This window comes from Emydura macquarii, unplaced genomic scaffold, assembly GCF_026122565.2.
Source record: "Emydura macquarii macquarii isolate MOO-44397 ecotype Brisbane River unplaced genomic scaffold, CSIRO-AGI_Emac_v2 contig_1790, whole genome shotgun sequence".
In the NCBI taxonomy this organism is placed as follows: Eukaryota; Metazoa; Chordata; order Testudines; family Chelidae; genus Emydura; species Emydura macquarii.
The window spans coordinates 4,789,211-4,809,429 of NW_027131927.1; the positions used below are offsets into that span (position 1 = coordinate 4,789,211).

The 20,219-nt window shown below is 56.0% G+C and overlaps 1 protein-coding gene across 1 annotated transcript in view; it reads left to right on the forward strand.

Moving 5' to 3' along the window:
• PLEKHG2 (pleckstrin homology and RhoGEF domain containing G2) overlaps positions 1–20,219 on the forward strand; it is a 42,003-nt gene that overhangs the window by 3,018 nt on the left and 18,766 nt on the right. The window contains exons 2-4 of the mRNA XM_067556761.1: positions 10,599–10,672; positions 14,658–15,103; positions 19,505–19,605. Of these exons, the coding sequence (XP_067412862.1) occupies positions 10,624–10,672; positions 14,658–15,103; positions 19,505–19,605 (596 nt within the window). The 5' untranslated portion in view covers positions 10,599–10,623. The remainder of the gene's footprint in view (positions 1–10,598; positions 10,673–14,657; positions 15,104–19,504; positions 19,606–20,219) is intronic.

The following is a 20,219-nucleotide window of genomic DNA, read 5'->3' on the forward strand; positions in this document are numbered from 1 at the left end:
GCAGGCAGCAGTAACTTGTCCTGGAGATCCACCAGCCCCGTTCCCCCCACGGCTGCAGCAGATGCAGCCAGCGGTGGCCATGCTTTGACTTCTAGCAGGGTGCACATGTGCTGCTGTCTGGACCCCCAGCGCCCCCTCCCCGGCCCCGGGCAGCTGGAGCAAACCGAGTTCATCTGAGGTCAGACTTGGCTGCCGCAGCAGAAGCCACAGACGTGGAAGGAAGGAAGGAAAACTCAGCTCTGCCCTTGCTCTGTCTGTCTCTATTCGTCCAGGCCAGTCAGCTTAGAGGAGGGTCTGTTCGCGCATTTGTCCGTTCTGGGGCTCTTCCAGGGAACAGATTTGGAGCCCGAAAGCCAGATCTGGCCTTCCCAGATCCCCCGGCTGGGAGCGAGTTTGGGACAGTTCAAATCACACTGGTGTCAATCTGGAGTCACACTGGTGTAGTTGACCCATGCTGGGGGGTGGACTAGACTCTTAGCCAGAGGGCTTTGAACCAAGGGCCTTCAGCACGCCAGGTCTCTGCTGCTAAAGCCAAAGGACTAACTCCCAGCTGGCGGCTCTAGTAGGTTGTTATCCGCTAGTGGAGCCAGCCAACGTGCACTTTGCCAGCGTCTTCCAAAGAATCTGGTTTTTTTTCTCTTGGAGGATTCCAAAGCACTTGCCGGCCAAACCCCACCAGTCCAGTACTGACCCGGTTCCTGCAGACGGCAGCCAAAAACCTGGCCTCTGGGGAGATCTGCGTGACTTGAAGCCTTTTTTGCCTTTGTGTGCATGGCTGCTGGAAAGCAGCCACCTCTGGGGTGGAGCGTGGAAGCTTTTGTGTGCCAGCTGCTATGTGTCACAATGATTAGGAATGAAGGAGAACTTACCAGGCGGGGAGGCGGGGTTGTACCGACCCAAACGGGTCTCCGCTTGGCAATGGGGTATGTGCTGTGCTGGTGGAGTGGCCTAGTGGTAAGAGCATGGGACTAAAAGTCAGGAGTCCCGAGTTGTCTGCAAGGGGTGTGGGGTCTAGTGGCTAGGGTCGCTCTCAAGCTTTGGGCAGTAGGTGGTGTCTGGTGGTTAGAGCACAGGACTTGACTTCCTGTGTTTCTCAGGGACGTGAGGTCTAGTGGTGGGAGCAAGGGTGAGCCGGATGTCTGGGTTCTTTGCACATCTCTGTGAGGAGAGTGGGATCTAGTGGTTAAAGTGGGTCTGGGATTGGGAGCCACGATTCCTGGGATCTGTTCTTGACTCTGCCACTCATTTTCTTTGTGGCCTCGGGGGAGTCGCTCCCAGTCCTTGTGCTTCTGCTGCCTCATTTGTAAAATGCGTGTAGGGGGAGTGAGGGGGGTAACAACATTGACCTTGTCTGATCGAAGCCCTTTGAGAGGATTTTGGGATGCAAAGCGCTGGGAGCGAAAGAGTTTCCTCTGCCCTCCCGTTTCAGGGCATGTCTGTGCATTGCATGTGTTTGGTGATTTTGGGCACCCTGCCCAGTTTTTGTTTGATCCCACGCCCCATCGTTAGCCGTCCCAGAACCCTTTGCATCCGGAGTGGGGGCACCCCCTGGAAGCGTTGCTAAATGACAGCTGCCCCGCCCCACCCTCACCTGCCGGTTACCGTGGGGCTGCCATAATGTGCCGAGGTGCTGTGGTGTGTGTGGCTATTATGTGAATCCTGGTAGCGCTTAGATGCTCTAAGCCTGACCCCACGGTGCCAGGAGCTGCACAGACATGGAGGGCGAGGCAGGGGTCACGGCGCCACTCCCCCAGCCTGGCTCAGCTGCTGGCACCCAGGGCAGAGGGGGCATCTCCCTGCCTGCGCTGCCGTGCATTCTGGGCTATTCACCTGCTCAGAGGACTGAGAGGTCGCTGGCGTGGCTGAGCTGCTGGTCTACCAGAAGAGGCTTCAAACCTGCGGGGTTGGGCGTGATGGTTGCTGGGGCGGAGGGGCTGGATCAGAGCTGGGTGGGATGACATGCGTCACGTCCCTGCTCTGCTGCCGCCTCCCCTGTGGGTTGCCAGAGAGAAGGAACGGGTGTGTAAATTCTCAGCCTCCCTCCCAGTGGTTGCTGGAACCAGCTTCCTGATGGCAAGGCTCTCCCTGGATGAATCACGGCTGTGTGCCTCTGTTTCCCCAGCAGTAAAATGGGGATAATACTTTACCACCCAACACAGCTGGGGATTGGGAATAGGCGGATCAGTGAGTTCTAATTAGCTTGAGTGGCTCAATCCGAGGGTAGGACCCAGGAGACCTGAGTTATTTTGGTGCTGCCACTGATCTCTGTCTTTTCCCTCCCGCCCTTTGTCTGGCTTAGTTACTTAGCCTGGGAGTTGTTTGGGAGAGGGCCCGTCTCTCATGCTGTGTGGGGCAGTGGGGCCCCGATCTCAGTAGCGTAAGACAAACACAGTCGACCCTGCGGCTGGCTGGGCAAATCTCGAGTCCTTCCTTTGTCTGCTTAGGTTGGGATCTCTCCACTGGCTGTGTGGCACGGGGTGCAGCGGGGACCTGAGGTCAGCTGGAGCCTTTGGGTGCTAAGATCGAGCCTGGAATAAAAACCCCACAGGCATGGCCAGGTCTTTAGGTGCTTTCAAGCTTGCTGGCTCTGAAAGGGGTGATTGTGAGCCTGGAAATCCCCTGTCTGATTCCAGCCTGGGCAACTGCTGCGGCCCAAGGCTGCTGGCTGCCGGCTGCCTTTTGCAGCATGGACGCACCTCTGTATGTACGTCAGCCTGCAGAAAGCTCGGGAGGGAGGTCACAGGCCTGCTAGAAATAGTCTGGGGGCTGGCCGCTGGGCTGCAATGGTAGCAGGGGTGTACCTGGGAGGCAGGGCACCTTGGTTCTGTGTTCGGGTCCTGGGAGGAGAGTGGGATCTACAGGATAGAGCAGGGGCAGGACTGGGTGTCAGGAGTCCTGGGTTCTTATCCTAACTCTCAGAGGGGAGTGGGATCTAGTGGTTAGAGCAGCCTGTCAGGACTTTTAGCTCTGATCTGCTTCCAGTGCTGGTTGGACCCTGGGATTTCTATTCCGTGGGAAATTCCGACTTTTTGGGGAGAAAACCCCGTTCTGCATCGCAATGAAATTCCCAGGAAACACGAATTCTGATGTGGTTCCGTTTGAGGCCATGGAGACGTTTCATGTTGACCCTGATGTGATATTTAATATGATAGCTACATTATAGCTGCACCATGCGGTGGGGGAGAGCCAACAGGATGTCCCAGTGACACCGAGAGCTTTCACAACGGGATCTTTAACTTCTGTTGGGCCACCCAACCCAGGCGGATCTAGGGACCCACTAAAAACCAGCCCCACCGGCTCTCTAGTTTGGGAGCTGACAAGTGATCCTCGTAAAACAAGTAAAAACCACAACTAACAATAATGTTGAGATTCCTTTTACTTCCTTTCTGGTTTTCGTTATCCTGAGGGTCACGCTCAATCCATGTTTCCAGGCCTTTGTCTGAAGACATGACAGCTAGAAACTCACTTAAAAAAGCAAGCAAGCTAGATTCTCTGCCCCCTCCTGCCCCCAAAGGGAGCAGTTCCTGGGAGACTGGGGCAAGGATGGCAGGGTGGCTTTGGGACCCCTTTGCATTCCCTGTGTTCTGAGCCCTGTCTGGTCCCTGGTGTCATTCAGTGCAACCTCAGGGCTGCTCTAACACATGCTGCGCCCTGGAGCGGGGAATAGCCACAGCCCAGTGCGCTCCTGCCACAGCCCCGATCCACGCCATTTCTGGGGCTTTGATCAAGCCCTTCACATCAGCTCCACGCAGACTGAGGGGTCCCCCTGTCAGTGGGGGAGTCTCAGGCGGCCACTCCCCCCTCCCCCCCCCACAGCAGCACAGGGGGACCTGAGTGTAACTGAGAATCGGGACCAAGCAGATCCAAGAGCCGATTCCCGGCCAAGCCCAGGCATGCTCTCGGCCACCCTGGCGGAAAGCCGGTCCAAGCACATGTCAGTGACTGGATTCCCACTCCAAAGCCTGACCCTGGGCCACGTTCCTTCTGCAGAGGAGTGTGTCCCATTGACCTTATTAGGGGATATTTTCCCCCTCTCTCTTTCTGTTTTAAGCCTCGGGATTTGGGTGGGGGAATCTGGAAACCAGCATTAGCTCAGGAATGTGACTCTGGCACCCAACCCGAGAGAGCAGCTGGGAGTGAGTGTAAAGCCACCATGGTTTCCCTGCACGGAACAGGCGTCTCCTACACCGCCGCCCTGCTGGCAGGCAGCTGGGCCTCATGCTAGCCCCAGGGGTTGTACCCCTTCACTTCTTCTCTTCTTGTTTATATTGTGGTACCGTCTCGCAGCGCTGATCAGGAGTCGTGGGTTGTGCTAGGTGCTGCCCTAAAGGCAGTGTGGCCTAGTGGATCGAGCACTGGACTGGGACACAGGAAACTTGGGCTGTGTTTTCTGCTGGGTGACCATGGGAAAGTCACTGCCCCCTCCGTCGCTTGGTTTATCCAAATGCGGCTGATGATACTGACCTCCTGTGTATAATGATCTGAGATGTACATGCTAACAGGAGTGTCGTATGTAAGACCAGGGAGGGAATTGTCTCACAGCGCTCAGCACCGGGGAGAGCTCAGCTGGAGGTCTGGATCCAGTTCTGGGCCCTGGGGAGAACTCAGCTGGGTCCAGTTCTGGGCACTGCGCTTTAAGGAAGATGTGGACAAATTGGAGAGTCCAGCAGAGAGCCACAAAAGCAGTCAGAGGTTTACAAAGCCGGCCCTGTGGAGAAAGGTTGAAAGGACTGGGCAGGCTTTGTCAGAGAAGAGAAGGGTCAGAGGGGACATAAGAACAGCCTTCAAATATGTTCAGGGTTGTTATAACGAGGACGGCGATCAGTTGTTCTCCGTGTCCATTGGAGGGAGGACAGGATGCAATGGGCATAATCTGCGGCGAGGGAGATTTAGGTGAGATATAAGGACGAACTTTCTAATGCCAAATGTAGCTCCGCTGTGGAACAGCTTCCCAGGGAGGTTGTGGGATCCTCGTCATGGGAAGCTTTTCAGAGCAGGTTGGACAAACCCCTCTTAGGGCTGGGCTAGATTTATTTGGTCCTGCCTCAGCGCAGGGGCTGGACGCAGTGACCTGACATGGGCCCTTCCAGCCCAACATTTCTGTGATGAAAAGCGCGAGGGATCACTATTGCTATTCTCATGGCAGCCATGGGAGACAGGGAAGGATCACCCTCCCTGTTTTATAGATGGGGAAACTGAGGCAGAGCGACTCCCTGTAGGGTTGCTTTTGTGGTTACAGCCCTGGACTGGGCTTCAAGAGATCCGGGTTGGATTCCTGGCGCTGCCACAGACTCACTATGGGACCTGGGGCAAGTCTTTTTTGGTCTCCCTAAGCCTCAGTTTCCCCCCGGGACGGATGATCCTTCCTTTGTCTATGGGGCTTATCTACATGGGGAAGTTACCCTGGATTAAGGTAGGGTGTGGACTGAAAGCGTGGTAGCTCCCCAGGTGCCGGACGGAGTGCCTTTTTCCAGGTCCGCTTATTCCACTGGCATCGGATCGGTCTGGAAGTTCTTTGAGTCAGGGCTGTCTCTCTGTCCGTGCAGCACCCGGCGTGGTGGGGGCCCCAATCTTAGCTGGGACCGCTGGGTGCTACCGTAATACACATAATAGTTGCTGCACCTGGAACCCCACATTGATCCCATCTCTTGCTTCGTACCTGTGCAGCACCCGGTGCGATGGCGCCTTGATTTCAGCTGGAACCTCTAGGTGCTACTGAAATAGACCCACTAATAAAAGCCTGCACAGAATTTGTAGCAGAGCCGGGGATTGCCTCCAGGTCTCCTGAATGCCAGCCTCATGCCCTAACCTCAAGGCCACCCTGCTGCTGCTGGCAGTGGGGTAGACCTACGTGCCATTGGGTTTAATTTTGGGGGGGTGCTGTCTTGTCACATCAATCCCCAATCTTTTTGCTTTGGATCCTTCCATTTAGCACCTGAAGGGGAACGGCTGTTGCCACGTCTCGGTCCCAGCTATTGGTGGCGGAGCTGCGATTGTCCGTAACATGCTCCTGACCCCCGCCGCTCTGCGTCAAGACAATGACTATAATCTAATCTCCATGCTTCAGGGCTTCTCCCAGTCACCTTGCCGGGGTCAGGAAGAATTTTGCCCCTCCCTTCCATGCACAAGAAGTCAGAGGGTTTCTGGGGTTTGGTTGTTTTGTTTTTTGTTGTTTTTCCCTCCTGCCTCTGAAGCATGAAGAGGTCAGTCACAGCTGGAGAGGGGACCCCAGATGGGGTGGGCCAATGACTCAGAGATTCCTCTGTCGCAGATGCCAGCCTGCTGGGTCTTGCTCAGACTCCATGGAAGGGACAGAGTTAACACAGAGTCCAACCAATTCCAGATTTGGGGTCGGGGAGGAATTTTCCCCCCAGGTCAGATTGGCTGGGGCTTTGGGGTTTATTTCCCTCTTCTGCAGTGTGGGGCCCGGGTCATTGGCTCAGCTCATTTGGGCATATCTCGCCGAATCAATTCTCTGCCATTGCAGGGGCCACGGGCAGTGGGGGCACCTGTCTTTCCTGGTACCAGCTGGGGCCACACAACAGTTTAAACTCCAGAGGACTGAAGTGCTTTGGTCCCAGTAAAGTCACTGGGCTGAAAATAGACTGCATTGTGTTCCCAGCCTGTGTTGTTGAGTCTGCCCCGCCGTGAAGATGAATAGGGGGAAGCAGGGAGCTCTGCAGGAATTAAGGCCATAGGCCCGCCCGATGGGCAGCGGGCAATCAGTGTTACCAGCTTTCACCAGTTTCTTGCAGCCGCAGGAGAAGAGGGAAGGATGCGGGGGGGGGGAACAGGGAGGAAGGACTGCCAGATATGATTGTGTTATGCACCTCCACCGGGACCGGCAGCTGGGCAATCCTGACCTCACACCAACCCCGCCAGACGGAGCTGAACGGGGGCCAGGCCTGGGGGACTGGCATGGAGATGTGAGACTCCTCGTGGCAGGCTCCGTTCCTGCTGGGTCTCTGCCCCCGCTGATCAGCTCCTAGAGCGTGCCTGGAGAAGCTGCGATGGGCCAAGGTGCTGTTCACACCAGTGCAAGCGGGGTTTATTTGAGGAGGGATTGCCCCAGGGCGCTGCAGCAGGGTTTGCACCGAACGGGTTGCACCAACACCGAGCAGTTTGCACGAAGGGGAGTTGGCATCAATGCCACACCGCACAGTGTGCACGAGGAGGGATTGCCCCAGCATGTTGCAGCAGAATTTGCGCAGTATGGATTGTGCCAACACTGTGGCTGCTTGCACGACAGGGATTACGCCAACAGGGTACAATGCAGTTTGCATGAGAGGGGATGCCCCCTCAGCTGTTTGTGTGGCCCACCAGCATTGTGCCATTGGTTCGAGGAGGGGCTTGCACCGACACCGTGCAATGCAGTTTGCACGAGGGGGACTTGCACCGACACCGTGCAATGCAGTTTGCACGAAGGGGACTTGCACGAACACAGCAGTGAAGTGGGCATGAGGGAGCGCTGCACCAACACTGCACCGTTTGCACGAGGGGTCAATGCAGCTCCCACCCGGAGGCCCGTCGATCATTGTTCTTAGCCTAAATGGCTTCCTCAGCTGAACTCGCTTTCCAAGGGCAATGGCAGCTTGTGGCCGAGCACCAGGCATGAGGGACCCGGATACGCCCCACATGGAGGGCCCCGATTCCCTGTTGATCTGCATCTGCAGCAGAGCAAAATGTGGCTCGCATCAGCCAGGCTGCATTTGCAGAGGTTCAGGGAAAGGGCAACAGGAAGATCAGACTCAACACGCCCCCCCCCCCGGTTGCACGTGCACGGCCCAGCGTGCAGCAGAACTGTACCTCTGCGGGCATGCGGCCATGGATTCCCCTCAGGTTCTTCCCCTGCTTGCACCAGACAAAGCTTGGTCGTGCTGGCGGACATTTGCCCTGGGTCTGTAAAGTGGTCGGCTCCTTGATGTATCTTGCACTGCGTAGCTTGTGCTTCTATTGTGCCCACGGGGTTGTTTTTCTCCATGCAGTGCTGAGATGCAGCCTGCTCTGGGGTGAAGCATGGCTGCTGTTCATACAGGGCTTGCACACACGATGCTGAAATGCAGCCACCTCTGGGGCTAGGCATGGCAGCTATTTAACAACCATCCTGCAAAGAGCATCTTTTAGGAGAGAGAGGGAAGAATAATTCGGTATCCAGCAAAAATCTGATACACAACTGGGCCTCTCCTCCCATCAGTAAGATCATATTCTGAACCTGAATCTTTCCAGTCGAGTGTGGACTGTGGGTTAGAGTAAGGAGGGTGGGATGCCCAGTGTGTTCCCAGCTCTGCGAGGGGAGTGATGTCTAGTGGTTAGAGCAGACAGGGCTGGGAGCCAGGACTCCAAGGTTCCATTACCAAGTCTGGGAGGGGAGTGGGGTCTACTGGTTAGAGCGGAAGGGGTTGAGAGCCAGCCAGCCTGGAGCAGCCACCCCAAGCTTCAGGGTTGAGCAAAGCCTGGCTTATCACACTCCCGCTGACTGGGGAAAGCTCTCCCCCCCCATACCGCCACCTGTGGGTGGACACCCCTTTGGGTGACCCCCGCCTGTCTCTTCCCCCCAGCTTGCTGACTCCCAGATCCCTCTTGCTTCCTCCTATGAGGTCAGGGGATACACCCAGCTGCACAGCCACTGGACCGTGGGTCCCAGAGCTAAGGAACCCGCAGCTGTGGTTGCTAGCAATGGGGAACTGGGAGGGGATGGATAAGAATATCGCATGGCAGCTTGGTTTCTGGTGGTACGGCCAAGATCAGGGCCATCACAAGCCCGCGCTTGTGCGTCCTCCCTGCGCCATAAACCTGAGCTTACAGTTGCTGGCTCACGAGTCCGCACTGCGTGATGCAGCCCTGCTGACTCAACATCTGCGGCACAAGCTGCGTCCACACTGCGAAACGACAGGGCTTGGACCTGGGTCCCCAGCGAGACTCTGGTTCTGACCTGCCCCCCTCACAGGGTCCTGGGACCCAGGTCCTGAGGGCTTCCTGACCTGAGTCAGGCTGATTTGTGTGTGGACGGAAGCAGGGCTTGGGCTCAAACTTCATGTGCAATGTAGACGTGCTAAGGGGCTGGGGAACTGGGACATTAAAAGTTGGATTACATATAGCTGGGGGGGAGGAGGGTTTTGCCCCCCTTGGGATGGGGAAAATAGACCAGGAGGGGATGATCCTGGTACCCTGAGGAGAAATAGATTCACAGAAATGTCAGGCTGGAAGGGACCTTGAGACGTCATCCTGTCCAGCCCCCTGCGCGGAGGCAGGACCAAGTGAACCTAGACCAGTCCCAACAGGTGTCTGTCTGTCCAATCTCTTTGTAAAAACCTCCAGTGTCGGGGATCCCACCACCTCCCTGGGAAGCCTGTTCCAGAGTCGGAAAGTTTGTCCTAATGTCTCACCGAAATCTCCCTCGCTGCAGATTAAGCTGATTGCGTCTTGTCCTACCTCCAGCGGTCATGGAGAACAACTGATGGCGTCCTCTTGCAACAGCCGTTACCGTATTTGACGACTGTTCTCAGGTGCCCCCCCAGTCATCTTTTCTCAAGACTAAACACGCCCAGTTTTTTTTAGCCTTTCCACCTAGGTCAGGTTTTCTAAACCTTTGATCAGTTTTGTTGCTCTTCTCTGAACTCTCTCCAGTTTATCCAACTCTTTCCTAAAGTGTGGTGCCTGGGACTGGATGCAGCACTCCAGCTATGGCCTCACCAGGGGCAATTACCTCTGGTGCCTGCACGCTCCTGTTAATACACTCCTCAGTGACGTTAGCCTTTTTCACAACTGCGTCACGTTGTTGACTCCTACTCAATTTGTGATCCATCTAACGCCTAGATCCTTGGCAGTACGACCGCCTCGCCGGTTTTTCCCCATTTTGTAATCGCGTGTTTCTTTCCCAAGTGAAGCATTTGGCACATGTCGTGTTGAATTTCATCTTGTTGATTTCAGACCAGTTCTCCCATTTGTCTAGGTCGCTTTGAATTCTAATCCTCTGGAGTGCTTGCAACCCCTCCCAGCTTGGAGTTATCTGCAGGTTTTATAACCACACTCTCCGCTCCATTGTCCAAGTCGCTAATGAAAATATTGACCCAGGACTGACTCCTGCGGGACCCTACCAGATACGCCCTCCCGGTTTGACTGGACTATTGATAACTACTCTCTGAGTATGGTCTTGTCGTGCACCTACTTAGAGTGATTTAATCTAGATCATGTTTCCCTAGTTTGCTTATAACAATGTGATGTGGAAATGTGTCAAAAGCCTTAGGGAAATCAAGCTCTATCATGTCTACAGCTTCCCTCCACCCATGCGGCCAGTAACCCTCTCAAAGAAGGAAATTAGGTTGGTTTGGCATGATTTGTTATTGACAAATCCATGCTGGTTATTCCTTGTCACCCTTTTGTTCTCTAGGTGCTTACAACTAAGTGTTTAAATAATTGGTCCCAGTATCTTTCCAGGTATCAGAGTTAGGCTGACTGGTCTATGGTACCCTGCGTCTCTTTGTTCCCCTTTTAAAAGACGGGATCACCTTTGTCCTTCTCCGCTCCCCTGGGGGATAGGCTGGAGGGGATGGGGCCCAGGATGACTGTGACATGATGTTGTCTCCCTCTCCACCCAGGACATCCGTCGGAGACCACAGCACCATGCCTGAGGGAGCCCGTCGGGGCAGCAGCAAGAAAGCAGGCAATCAAGGTCAGTGCCCAGGCTGGACGCAGAGCTCTCGGGCAGTTCGGTGGGATGGTACAATCTGCCCCGCCCGCAGATGGGGTGGGTTACTGCACGGGGCAGAGACGGGGAGGCAGGACTCCAGGGTTCTCTTCTCTGAGGTGAGCGGGGAGTGAGATCTAGTCGCCAGAGCGGGCGAGTTGGGAGTCTGGACTTCTGGGTTCTTTTCCCGTATGTGGGAAAGGAAGGGAGGGGAGGGGAGGGGACGGGACGGGGGGCGGGGTCTAGTGGGTTAGAGTAGGGGGCTGGGAGCCAGGACTCCTGGGTTTTATTCCCAGCTTCGCCACTCATTCGCTGGCTGACTTTGTGCACATCTCTCCTCCTCCATCCCCCTGCAAGCCTCAGTTTCCCCATCTGTCAGATGGGGGCACCGTAACTGTGACTTGCTTCAGAGGCTCCTTGTCTCTCTTCCTCCCATGCTCTTTTTCATTCCCTCGTTCATGCAGCCCCTGAACGATCTCCCCATCCCTAACCCCCCCACCCTTCTTCAAAGTCCTTGAAACCCACCCCCTTCCAAGGAAATCCCTCCCTGAGCCCCCACGCCCACCCCTCCCCCAAACTGCTGCCCCGTGCTTTGTCCCCCTCGGACTGTGAGCACCTCCCAGCTGTGCCTGCACATCCCTGTGCGCGGAGGTGGACCTACATAAACAGAGCTGAATGACAGCAGCAGATGGGGTTTTCTGTCACCCCCTGGCTATGAAACGCTTCTCAGAGCCGAATAATCAACCCGTCAGGGGGCCGGGCACCCATCCTAGCTCAGGTGGTGAGCGACTGAGGAAGAGGGGGGCTCCGGGTGGCGGGGGCTGTGGGGCAGAAGGCTCTCATGCCCGCCTGGTGAAGAGAAACAACAGGAGGCCAGGGGCCATAGCATGGGGTGGAGGATTCTCTGTCACGACCAGGATCAGTCTGCTGAGCACCCCTCAAGTGAAGAGGGCTTCCCTGCCAGCGTGGTGCTGGCACCAGGGCCCTGCTACCAGCATAGGGGATGGATCAGGGATGTGGCTATTCTCTGTCCCCCTTAGCTCCCCCCCAGCGTGTGGTGCGTGAGTTAGAGCAGCCCTGAGGCTGCTCTAGCTGACGCTGGAGGCTGGGCAGGACCCAGAAGACACAGTGCAAAGGGGGTTAAAGCCACCTCCCCGCAATCCCAGCCGTACGGGCAGCGATGGGGGGAGCTGGCCCCCAGGCCCAAAGATGCGGATCCAGGCCTGAATGGGGCAGCCGGCGGAGGAGGTGACCAGGATGTGTTAGAACTGGAGTCGGGGATTCCCTGCCGGGGCCGTGCATCTCAGCCCGGGCGTGCACCAGTCCAGAGAGTGGGGGGCTGGGGTTAGAAAAATAAAACCTCCGAGGAGGCCCCAGTGGGAGACGAAAGCAAACGGGTTGTGCAGGGGCTTCCCGCATTCCTGGCAGTCTTGGCACAGAGAACCTGGCGCATGGGGTGGGGGGCGTGGATGGGCCCTGCAAGGGATCGAATTTAACCCTTCCCTGCCGTTGAAACTGAGACAAGCCGGGAACCCATCCAGTGTGTCTGCATTGAAGATCCATGGTTTGCCCTGAAGCTGCAGCTCTCCCCCTCACCCCCGGGTGGGGCTTTTGAAGGGGACACTGAGGCACACTGCCAGGGCTCCCCACACGCAGAGAGGGCCACGCAGTTCTGCCGGCTTCCTGCCCCTTACTGTGATCTGTGCGTCTTCCGCTTCCTCCTGCTGAAGCACCGCATGCAGTCGGTTCCTCTCTCTGTTCATGGTGCTGACGGGAACTGAAAGGGCCAGAAAGACGAAAACTGCCTGGAGGGGCCAGATCCCCAGGGGGATGTCAGTGGGCATCACTCTGGGCTTCCCGCAGCCAGAGTCCAGCTCCTACTGCCCCCTCCTGGAGCACGTGCACGGGGAGAGGGCTACGGGCCCGTATATTTGTACATTCAGCTGTACGTGCCCCACCACACTGGCTTGATACTGCTCCCCCCTCGGGGAGGCAGTGTGGCCTAGTGGATAGTGCACTGGAATGTTGCTTAGGAGACCTAGGCTCCATTCCCGGCTCTGCTCCTGGGGGCCTTTGAGCAAGTCCCACCTCCTTTCTGTGCCTCAGTTTCCCCATCGGTGAAACGGAGGTAATGACATTGGTCTCCTTTGAGGAGCGCGCTGCGATCTGCTGATGATGAGAGCTAGGGAGGTGTTGTTATATTGCCCTCTGTATGGCGCTCGCTATGACTGCTCAAATTCAACGAGTGTGAGTGTAATTCTCCATTGCTTTCTGTGCCCGGTGGGTTGTGTGTATCTGGGGGTGTGTGTCTGTGCCTGCAGATGGGTTTTTGTGCACCCATGTGTGTGCACAGTGCTGGGCTTGTGCGTATGCATGGGCATGGGGTGTGTGTGCAGACGCACACAGAGGTTGCCCTTGAATTGTGTGTGCATGCCTGGGGTGGCTGTGTGCACGCATAGGGAGATGTCTGCAGAGAGGTGTTAGTACATCTGTGAGTGTCCACAGTGGTGTGATTGTGTGTTGTGTTTGGAGGCGTGGGCGTGCACAAGGGGCATGCGTGGGTGTGGCATGTGAGTGCCTGGGATAAGTTCCTCTGCATGCTGTGTGGTGTCTGTGTGCACACACTGGGAGTGCAGAGAGGGCTGTGTGTGTGTGCACAGCAGGTTGTGTTTGCACAGAGGGGATGTGCATAGAGGGGGGTGTGTGCACACCGGCTGTGTGCCTAGAGGTGTGTGGGTGTGCAGAGAGAGAGTTGTGTGCATAGAGGTGTGTGTACGCAGAGGGATGTGTGCGTCTGTGTGAACAGTGGTTTGGGCATAGAGGGGGAGGAGGGTGTGTGCAAAGCCTCTCCTCCCACGATGCAATGCTGCAATGCAAACCACAGCCTCGAAGGTGCAAGGCGAGGAAGCCCTTGGAGGTTGGAGCTGGGGGAGCACAAAGGGCCCCCTGGCATCACCCCATCTAATGAGGGCGAGACCCCACGGAGTCGGGATCGGAGGTGATGGTCTGGGGGGGAGGGAGGGAAGTAGGGGGCGGCATGGAGGAAGCTGCTTTAAACTGAAAGTGGTTGCAGCTCTGGGACGGTGGCTTATCATGGGCGTGGGGCTGGAGGGTGTTTGCAAGGGGCAGGGGTGGGTGCCGGGGATGTCTGATGCAGCTGGGTCATTGGGGTGTGGGCTGGAGGGATCATAGGACTAGAAAGGACCCCCCAGCTCATGGGGCACAAGATGAAGTGTGTATGTGTGTGCATGAGAGAATCGATGCCTCGAAGCTCCAGCCACGGCTGCTGCTCGCCGGCACAGGGAAATCTGCAGGAGCCCTGGGCATCAACGTAGCGAACCCTTTGCTTCCCCGCTGTGTCCGTCGGAGGATCTCCAAGCGCTCTGCAGACATGAATGCGTTTAGCCACACACAGGCACCCCCACCCCTGTAGGTGACCGGATGTCCCGATTTTATAGGGACAGTCCTGATATTTGGGGCTTTTTCTTATATGGGCGCCTATTACCCTCCATCCCTGGCCTGATTCTTCACACTTGCTGTCTGGTTACCCTGTCCCTCCTTGTGGTGAGGGACATGGGTGTTACGGTGCCTCTTACATAGAAGGGGAAACTGAGGCATGGGGGGGCTGGGCTTGCCCAATGTCACCCAGCGTCAGCGTCCAAGAATCCAGACTCTCCTCGCTGCTTCAACCAGTAGATCCCACCCCCTTCCAGGAGCAGGGTGGACAAACCCAGGACATGCCGTGGGGAGTGGAGCAGGGGCGCTGACTGTGGTGGGGGGAGCTCCCGGCTACTCCAGCCCCGGCCTGTTCCCGCAGGGGGCGCTGTGGGGAGCGGGGCAGGACACTGGCCGTGGAGGGGCGCTCCCGGTTATTCCAGTCCCAGCCTGTCCCCACAGGGGGCACTGCGTGGCGGGGAATCTCCCAGCAGGGTGGGCGCCGCTAACCCGCCCTTCTCGCTCTCCTCCCCAGGGGCCGCCAGACCGTCCTCCGTCTCCTCGCTGAGCGGGATCGCCGGCGGCATGGCCGCCGACACCATCTCGGGCAGCTGCACCTCGGTCAACACGGTGTGCTCGGACGGCGACCGGCCCGTCAGCCTCAGCTCCTCCGCCTCCTCCGCCTCCCTGCCCGACAGCCAGAGCGCCTTCGGGAGCAGCGGGGCCTTGGGCGGGGGCTGCCCCGCCGGCTACCCCCCCGATGCCCAGCAGAACGGCAGCGACATCAGCCTCGACCTCACCCCGGTGGCGCTGCTGGAGGGGCCTGCCGAGGCCAAGCGTGGCAGCAGCGGCAGCGCCTGGTCCCCCGGGCCCGCCAGAGCCAGGGAGCGCCGGACCAAGCTGTCCCAGGTGGACCGGGTGGTGCTGGAGATCGTGGAGACGGAGCAGGCGTACGTCCGGGACCTGAGGAGCATCGTGGAGGTGAGCGGAGGTGGCAGCTGGGGTGGAGCTCCCGGCTACTCCAGTCCTGGCCTCTCCCAGCAGGGGGCACTGTAGGGAGCAGGTACAGCACCCCAGTCAATGGGGCCCCGAGTTTGCTGTGGGTTTCTTTATGCTAATATATGTCATTCAGAAATAATAACAATTGCCATGGATTCTCCTGTAGCAACGATAGGCCTCAACCGAGATCAGGGCCTGCACCAGCGCCGGGCGCTGCGCAGACACACGCCACCCCGAAGAGTTTCTCATGTAAACAGACAAAGGGTGGGGAAACTGAGTCACAAAGAGGGGCTGAGACTTGCCCACGGTCACATGGCAAATCTGTGGCGGAGCCAGGACTAGGGACCCAGGAATCCTGAGGCCTGGCCCCTCCCCCTAGACATTCAGCAGCGCTGTCTCAGCTCAGAGGTGACCCCAGAGGTCCCTTTATGAGCACTGTAGCGATTTGGGTGTATGGGGGGGTAATTTGTGTCTCTGCATCAGGCCGACCCTGGCAGGTCAGATGGCCCCGGCTGCCCCGAGGGAGGCCCAAAGAATCCCAGTTATTCCTCCAGCAGGAAGGGCCGGAATGCAAGAGCCCTGGCGGGTGGGGGTGGGGAGGGAACCTGGTTCCCGTCCTGCGGCTGGCTGCGCTTCGAGACCGGCTCGCTGGTAACTCAGGCCCTGGCAGCAAACAGTTCATCCCAGAGCTGGACTCGCACTCCTGGCGAGAAACCAATGGGCCCCTTGGACTCTGTGCTGGACAAATGTCCTTCCAGGGCTTGGTTTTAACCATTAGATCCACCCCCTCCTCCCCAAAAACAGCTGGGAATAGAACCCAGGAGTCCTGACTCCCAGCCCCCCGGCTCTAGCCACTAGACCCCACTTCCCTCCCAGAGCTGGCAATAGACCCTTCCCCCATCCTGTAGTGTCTCCTCCTTGGACACCCAGCATATTTCCTGCCCAGATTCCCATGTCATTCTGTGTCTCGGAGCCTGGCACTTTGGCTTCCTTTTAATTTGGCTCCCGTTCTCTTTGGACCAGGAGCCTGCACACATTCCCCTTCAGCCAGCTGTCATGGAAGTGTGCAGATCTCCGTCGGCTTGGGCTGAGGTTCTATGATAAGGGAGTGAGGCACATTGGTTAGAGCAGGGGGACTGGGAGCTAGGACTTTTGCGTTCTATTGCCAGGTCTGGGAGGGGCAGGGAATCAAGTGATTAGAGCAGGGGAGGCAGGACTCCTGTATAACATTCCCAGCTCGTTGAGGGGAGTGGTGGATAGTGGTTAGAGCAGGGGATCTGGAACTTGGGAGAGCTGGCTTCAATTCCCTGTGTGACTTTGAACAAATCACTTGAGGCCTAATAATTAGAGGTGCTGAGCACCCACGACTCCAGGTACAGCTGGAGGATGCTCCAAAGAGGATGGAGCTAGGCTGTTCTCAGTGGTGGCAGATGACAGAACTAGGAGCAATGATCTCAAGCTGCAGTTGGGGAGATCTAGGTTGGATATTAGGAAAGTTTTTCACTAGGAGGCTGGTGAAGCACTGGGATGGATTACTTAGGGAGGTGCTGGAATCTCCATCCTTAGAGGTGTTTAAGGCCCAGCTTGACAAAGCCCTGGCTGGGATGATTTAGTTGGGGTTGGTCCTGCTTTGAGCAGGAGGTTGGACTAGATACCTCCTGAGGTCCCTTCCAACCCTCAACTTCTTTGATTCTATGGTGGTTCTGAAAAGGAAGGCCTTAGGCTCTGTGCCTCAGTTTCCCCATTTGCTGAATGGGGATAATAGTCCTTCTTCTCTCCCACCTTTAGTCTGTCTAACCTAAGATTGGAATGTCTTTTGAGCAGCGAACTGTACCATAGGATTCTCCTCCTCCGAGCACAATGGGGCCCTGATCTCAGCTGGACTAGAAATAAAAGATTCTGACCAGAATGTGGACAAGGGGCGGTGACAGAAATGGCTGAAGTTGATAAGGGACATTAATAAATGGAGGCTGGCTGAGCCGTATTGAGGGATTTCATTGTTTTGACAATTTGCTTTGAATCTAACATCTCTCTCCAAGTTTAGCGAAGTTTTTTTTTTCCTCAGGGGAATTTCCCAGGTTTTTTTAACGGGTGAAGCTTTCGGGATCCGTGACCTCTTTTGTTCTTAAAAATGAGCTTGCAATGAGATGTTGCTGAGAGACCCGGGCGAATAACTGACTTTTTGGTTCTCTGGCAGTGCCAAAATATTTTGAAAAGAATTCAGTTCGGGTCAAACTGATTCCAAAAATTCCTAATTTGGTTCCCCAAATCGAATTCAGCGAGTGCATTTTGAGGCGAAGAAACGGTTTGTCCAAAAAATGTATGATTATTTTTTATTTTTATTGTAGCAAAAAGTTTGGGGTTCCCTCTGTCCCCCCCCCTTCCAGGAGATATTTTTTGAGGGGGGAATGTGAGCGGAGCGATCGCTCAGAACTTTCCATTTCTGACATTTCCTGGGTTCCTCTCAGGACAGAATCCAGCAGGAGTCATGAAATCTTGGTTGCGTGGTTTGTGATCAGGGTAGGTCACTACATTCTAAGGCTGTTGTGAATCAGCTGGAACTGTGCTGGGCCACGGCCAGCGCTGAATCTCCGTGTGGACTGGAGGATTTTTCTGGTTCTGGGAGGCGCAGTGTAAGAGCGGGCAGGAAGCGAGAGAAAGGTCACTGGCACAGAAATGAGAATGATTTAACAGCTTGTCTCAGCAGAGCTCTTTCCAGGTTTATTAACAGCATTTGGTGGGTGGGCGGATGCTGGGAGCCTGACATTCAGCATGATGATGCTCAGGAGCAGAAGGAAACGTCATTTCACTCAGGGAAACTGAGGCACAGAGCGGGGAGAAGTGATTTGCCCCTAGGCTCACACAGTTGTTTGGGTGGCAAAGGAACCCAGGAGTCCTGACCACCCTAGTGTCCCCCCGACCCCACTCATACCCTTCTTGTGGAGTTGGGGAAAGAACCCAGGAGTCCAGACTCCCAGGCCCCTCCCCCATTGTAATCCTTAGACCGCCCCTTCCTCCTAGAGCTGGGAAAGAACCCAGAAGTCCTGACTCCTTGTCTGATCATTACACTCTCCTGGAGCTGAGATGCAACCCAGGCGTGCTGGGTCCCAGTCCCTTGCCACAAAACGTGTTGCCCTCAGGAGAGAAAGGAGCCTAGTCCGTGCTGTGTGCAGATTTCAGTTTGGCTCTTTCCGCCCCATTGCAGCCACGTGGACGATGGCACCTGGGTCGGCTCCATAAGTCCCTTGAATCCAGCCGCCAGCAACATTTATCCACCTTCCACATCAGAGGGAGACTGAGGAGCACCTGCGCTTGCCAGCTGGGATGCACTCAGGAGATTCCTAGGGTGGGAGTGGAGCCAATGGGAAAATGGCATTTCCAGCCCTGGGAAATTCCAATATTTTGACACTGGATTTCGGGAAGAAAAGTGAAAAGTCTCAGATCCTGTTGCACGATCAAGAGTTTCCATTTGGAAATGTCAGGAGGATTCGTTGTCAATCCACACCATTCCCTCTGACTGCCTGAGCTGCTGCGCTGCACCCTGGGAGTTGTAGTCCAGTGTTTCTTCTCCTCCCTGGGCCCTGTTCCCTGGCTAGACTCCATTTCCCATGATGCACCACAGTCTCTCTGTCCATGGCTGAGCCGCTGCAGTGTCTCATGGGTGAGGGATCTCTATAAACAGTTGCCATGCTTCACCCCAGAAGTGGCTGCATCCCAGTGGTAGGTGAGGGATCCTTGAATAAACAGCTGCCACACCCACCCCACAGGAGGTTGCACTTCAGTGCTAGGTGAGGGACACCTGTATAAAGAGCTGCCATGCCCCATTGTAAAGGCGGCTGCATTTTGGTGCTGGGTGTGGGATTCCTGTATAGACAGCTGCTGTGCTGCATTTCAGAGGTTTCTGCATTTCACTGTTGGGCGTGTAATCTCCAAGCAATGTTGCTGTGTGGCTGTTAAGCAACTGCCCTGCCCCACCCCAGGTCAGTCGCGTTTCAACCCTGGGGGAGTGGTCCCTGTGTAGTGTGCTATGCAGCAGCTGCTGGGTGCTGTCCCAGAGATGGCTGCATTTCAGTGCTGGAGGAGGAGTACCTGTATAAACAACTGCCCTGGCCCACCCCAAAGGTGGACATATCTCAGTTCTGAGTGAGGCATCCTTGTATAATCCACTGCCAGGCTCAACCCCAGAGCTGGCTGCATCTCAGTGCTGGGATAAGTGATCCCTGTATAAACTGCTGCCACACCCCACCCTACAGGCAGCCGCGTCTGCACCACAGATGAAATTATGCCTGCACATTCAGTGTTGCCTGGTGATGTTTGCCAGGCGCTTTGCGGGAGGAGAGGCGTTCTGGGAAGGCCAGTCTCTGACACATTCCTGTTTTGTAGGATTATCTGGGCTGTATCATAGACTGCGGACATCTGCCCCTCAGACCCGAGCAAGTGAGCGCCTTGTTCTGCAACATTGAAGACATCTATGAGTTCAACAGGTGAGTCCCCTAGCACCTGCTGGTCAGGGTAGGAATGGTAGGAGAGAGACTTGCTGGGGGTATTGAGTTGATTTCTGAGTTCCCAGCAACTCTTGTAACAGTGACCCCCATGGGGGATTGAACCTGCAACCTCTGGATCTAGCTCTCCCATGATGCATGCAGCATAGCCAGGGACATCCACCTCACCTCAGTAAGAGGGGAGAAAATGGTGCATTGTGGGAGATGTAGTCCAATCAGAGAAGCTGGCCCATAGAAAATGGGGCCGTAAGTTACCTGAACCAAGATTTTACCTCCAAAGTCAACATTTTCCCTGAGGGGGACCTTGAGCGAAATGAGTGATGTAACTGTTTGGTTTGTTTGCTCTGAATCGAACAATGCTCTCAAAGTTCACAAAGTTTTTACATTTTGCATAGGGGAATTTCCCAGGTTTTATAATTGGCGAAACTTTCAGGATCAGGACTTTCAGGATTTTCACAAACGTCCCCAGTGGCCGTGCAAACGCTCATGAAAAAGGTGATTGCACGAGATCTGCCGCGTCCTTTATGCAGGGAGCCCTCCTGCAGATTCCAGTGGGGGGATGCAGTCTGCACCGGGCTGCTACCTGGTAGAAGAAT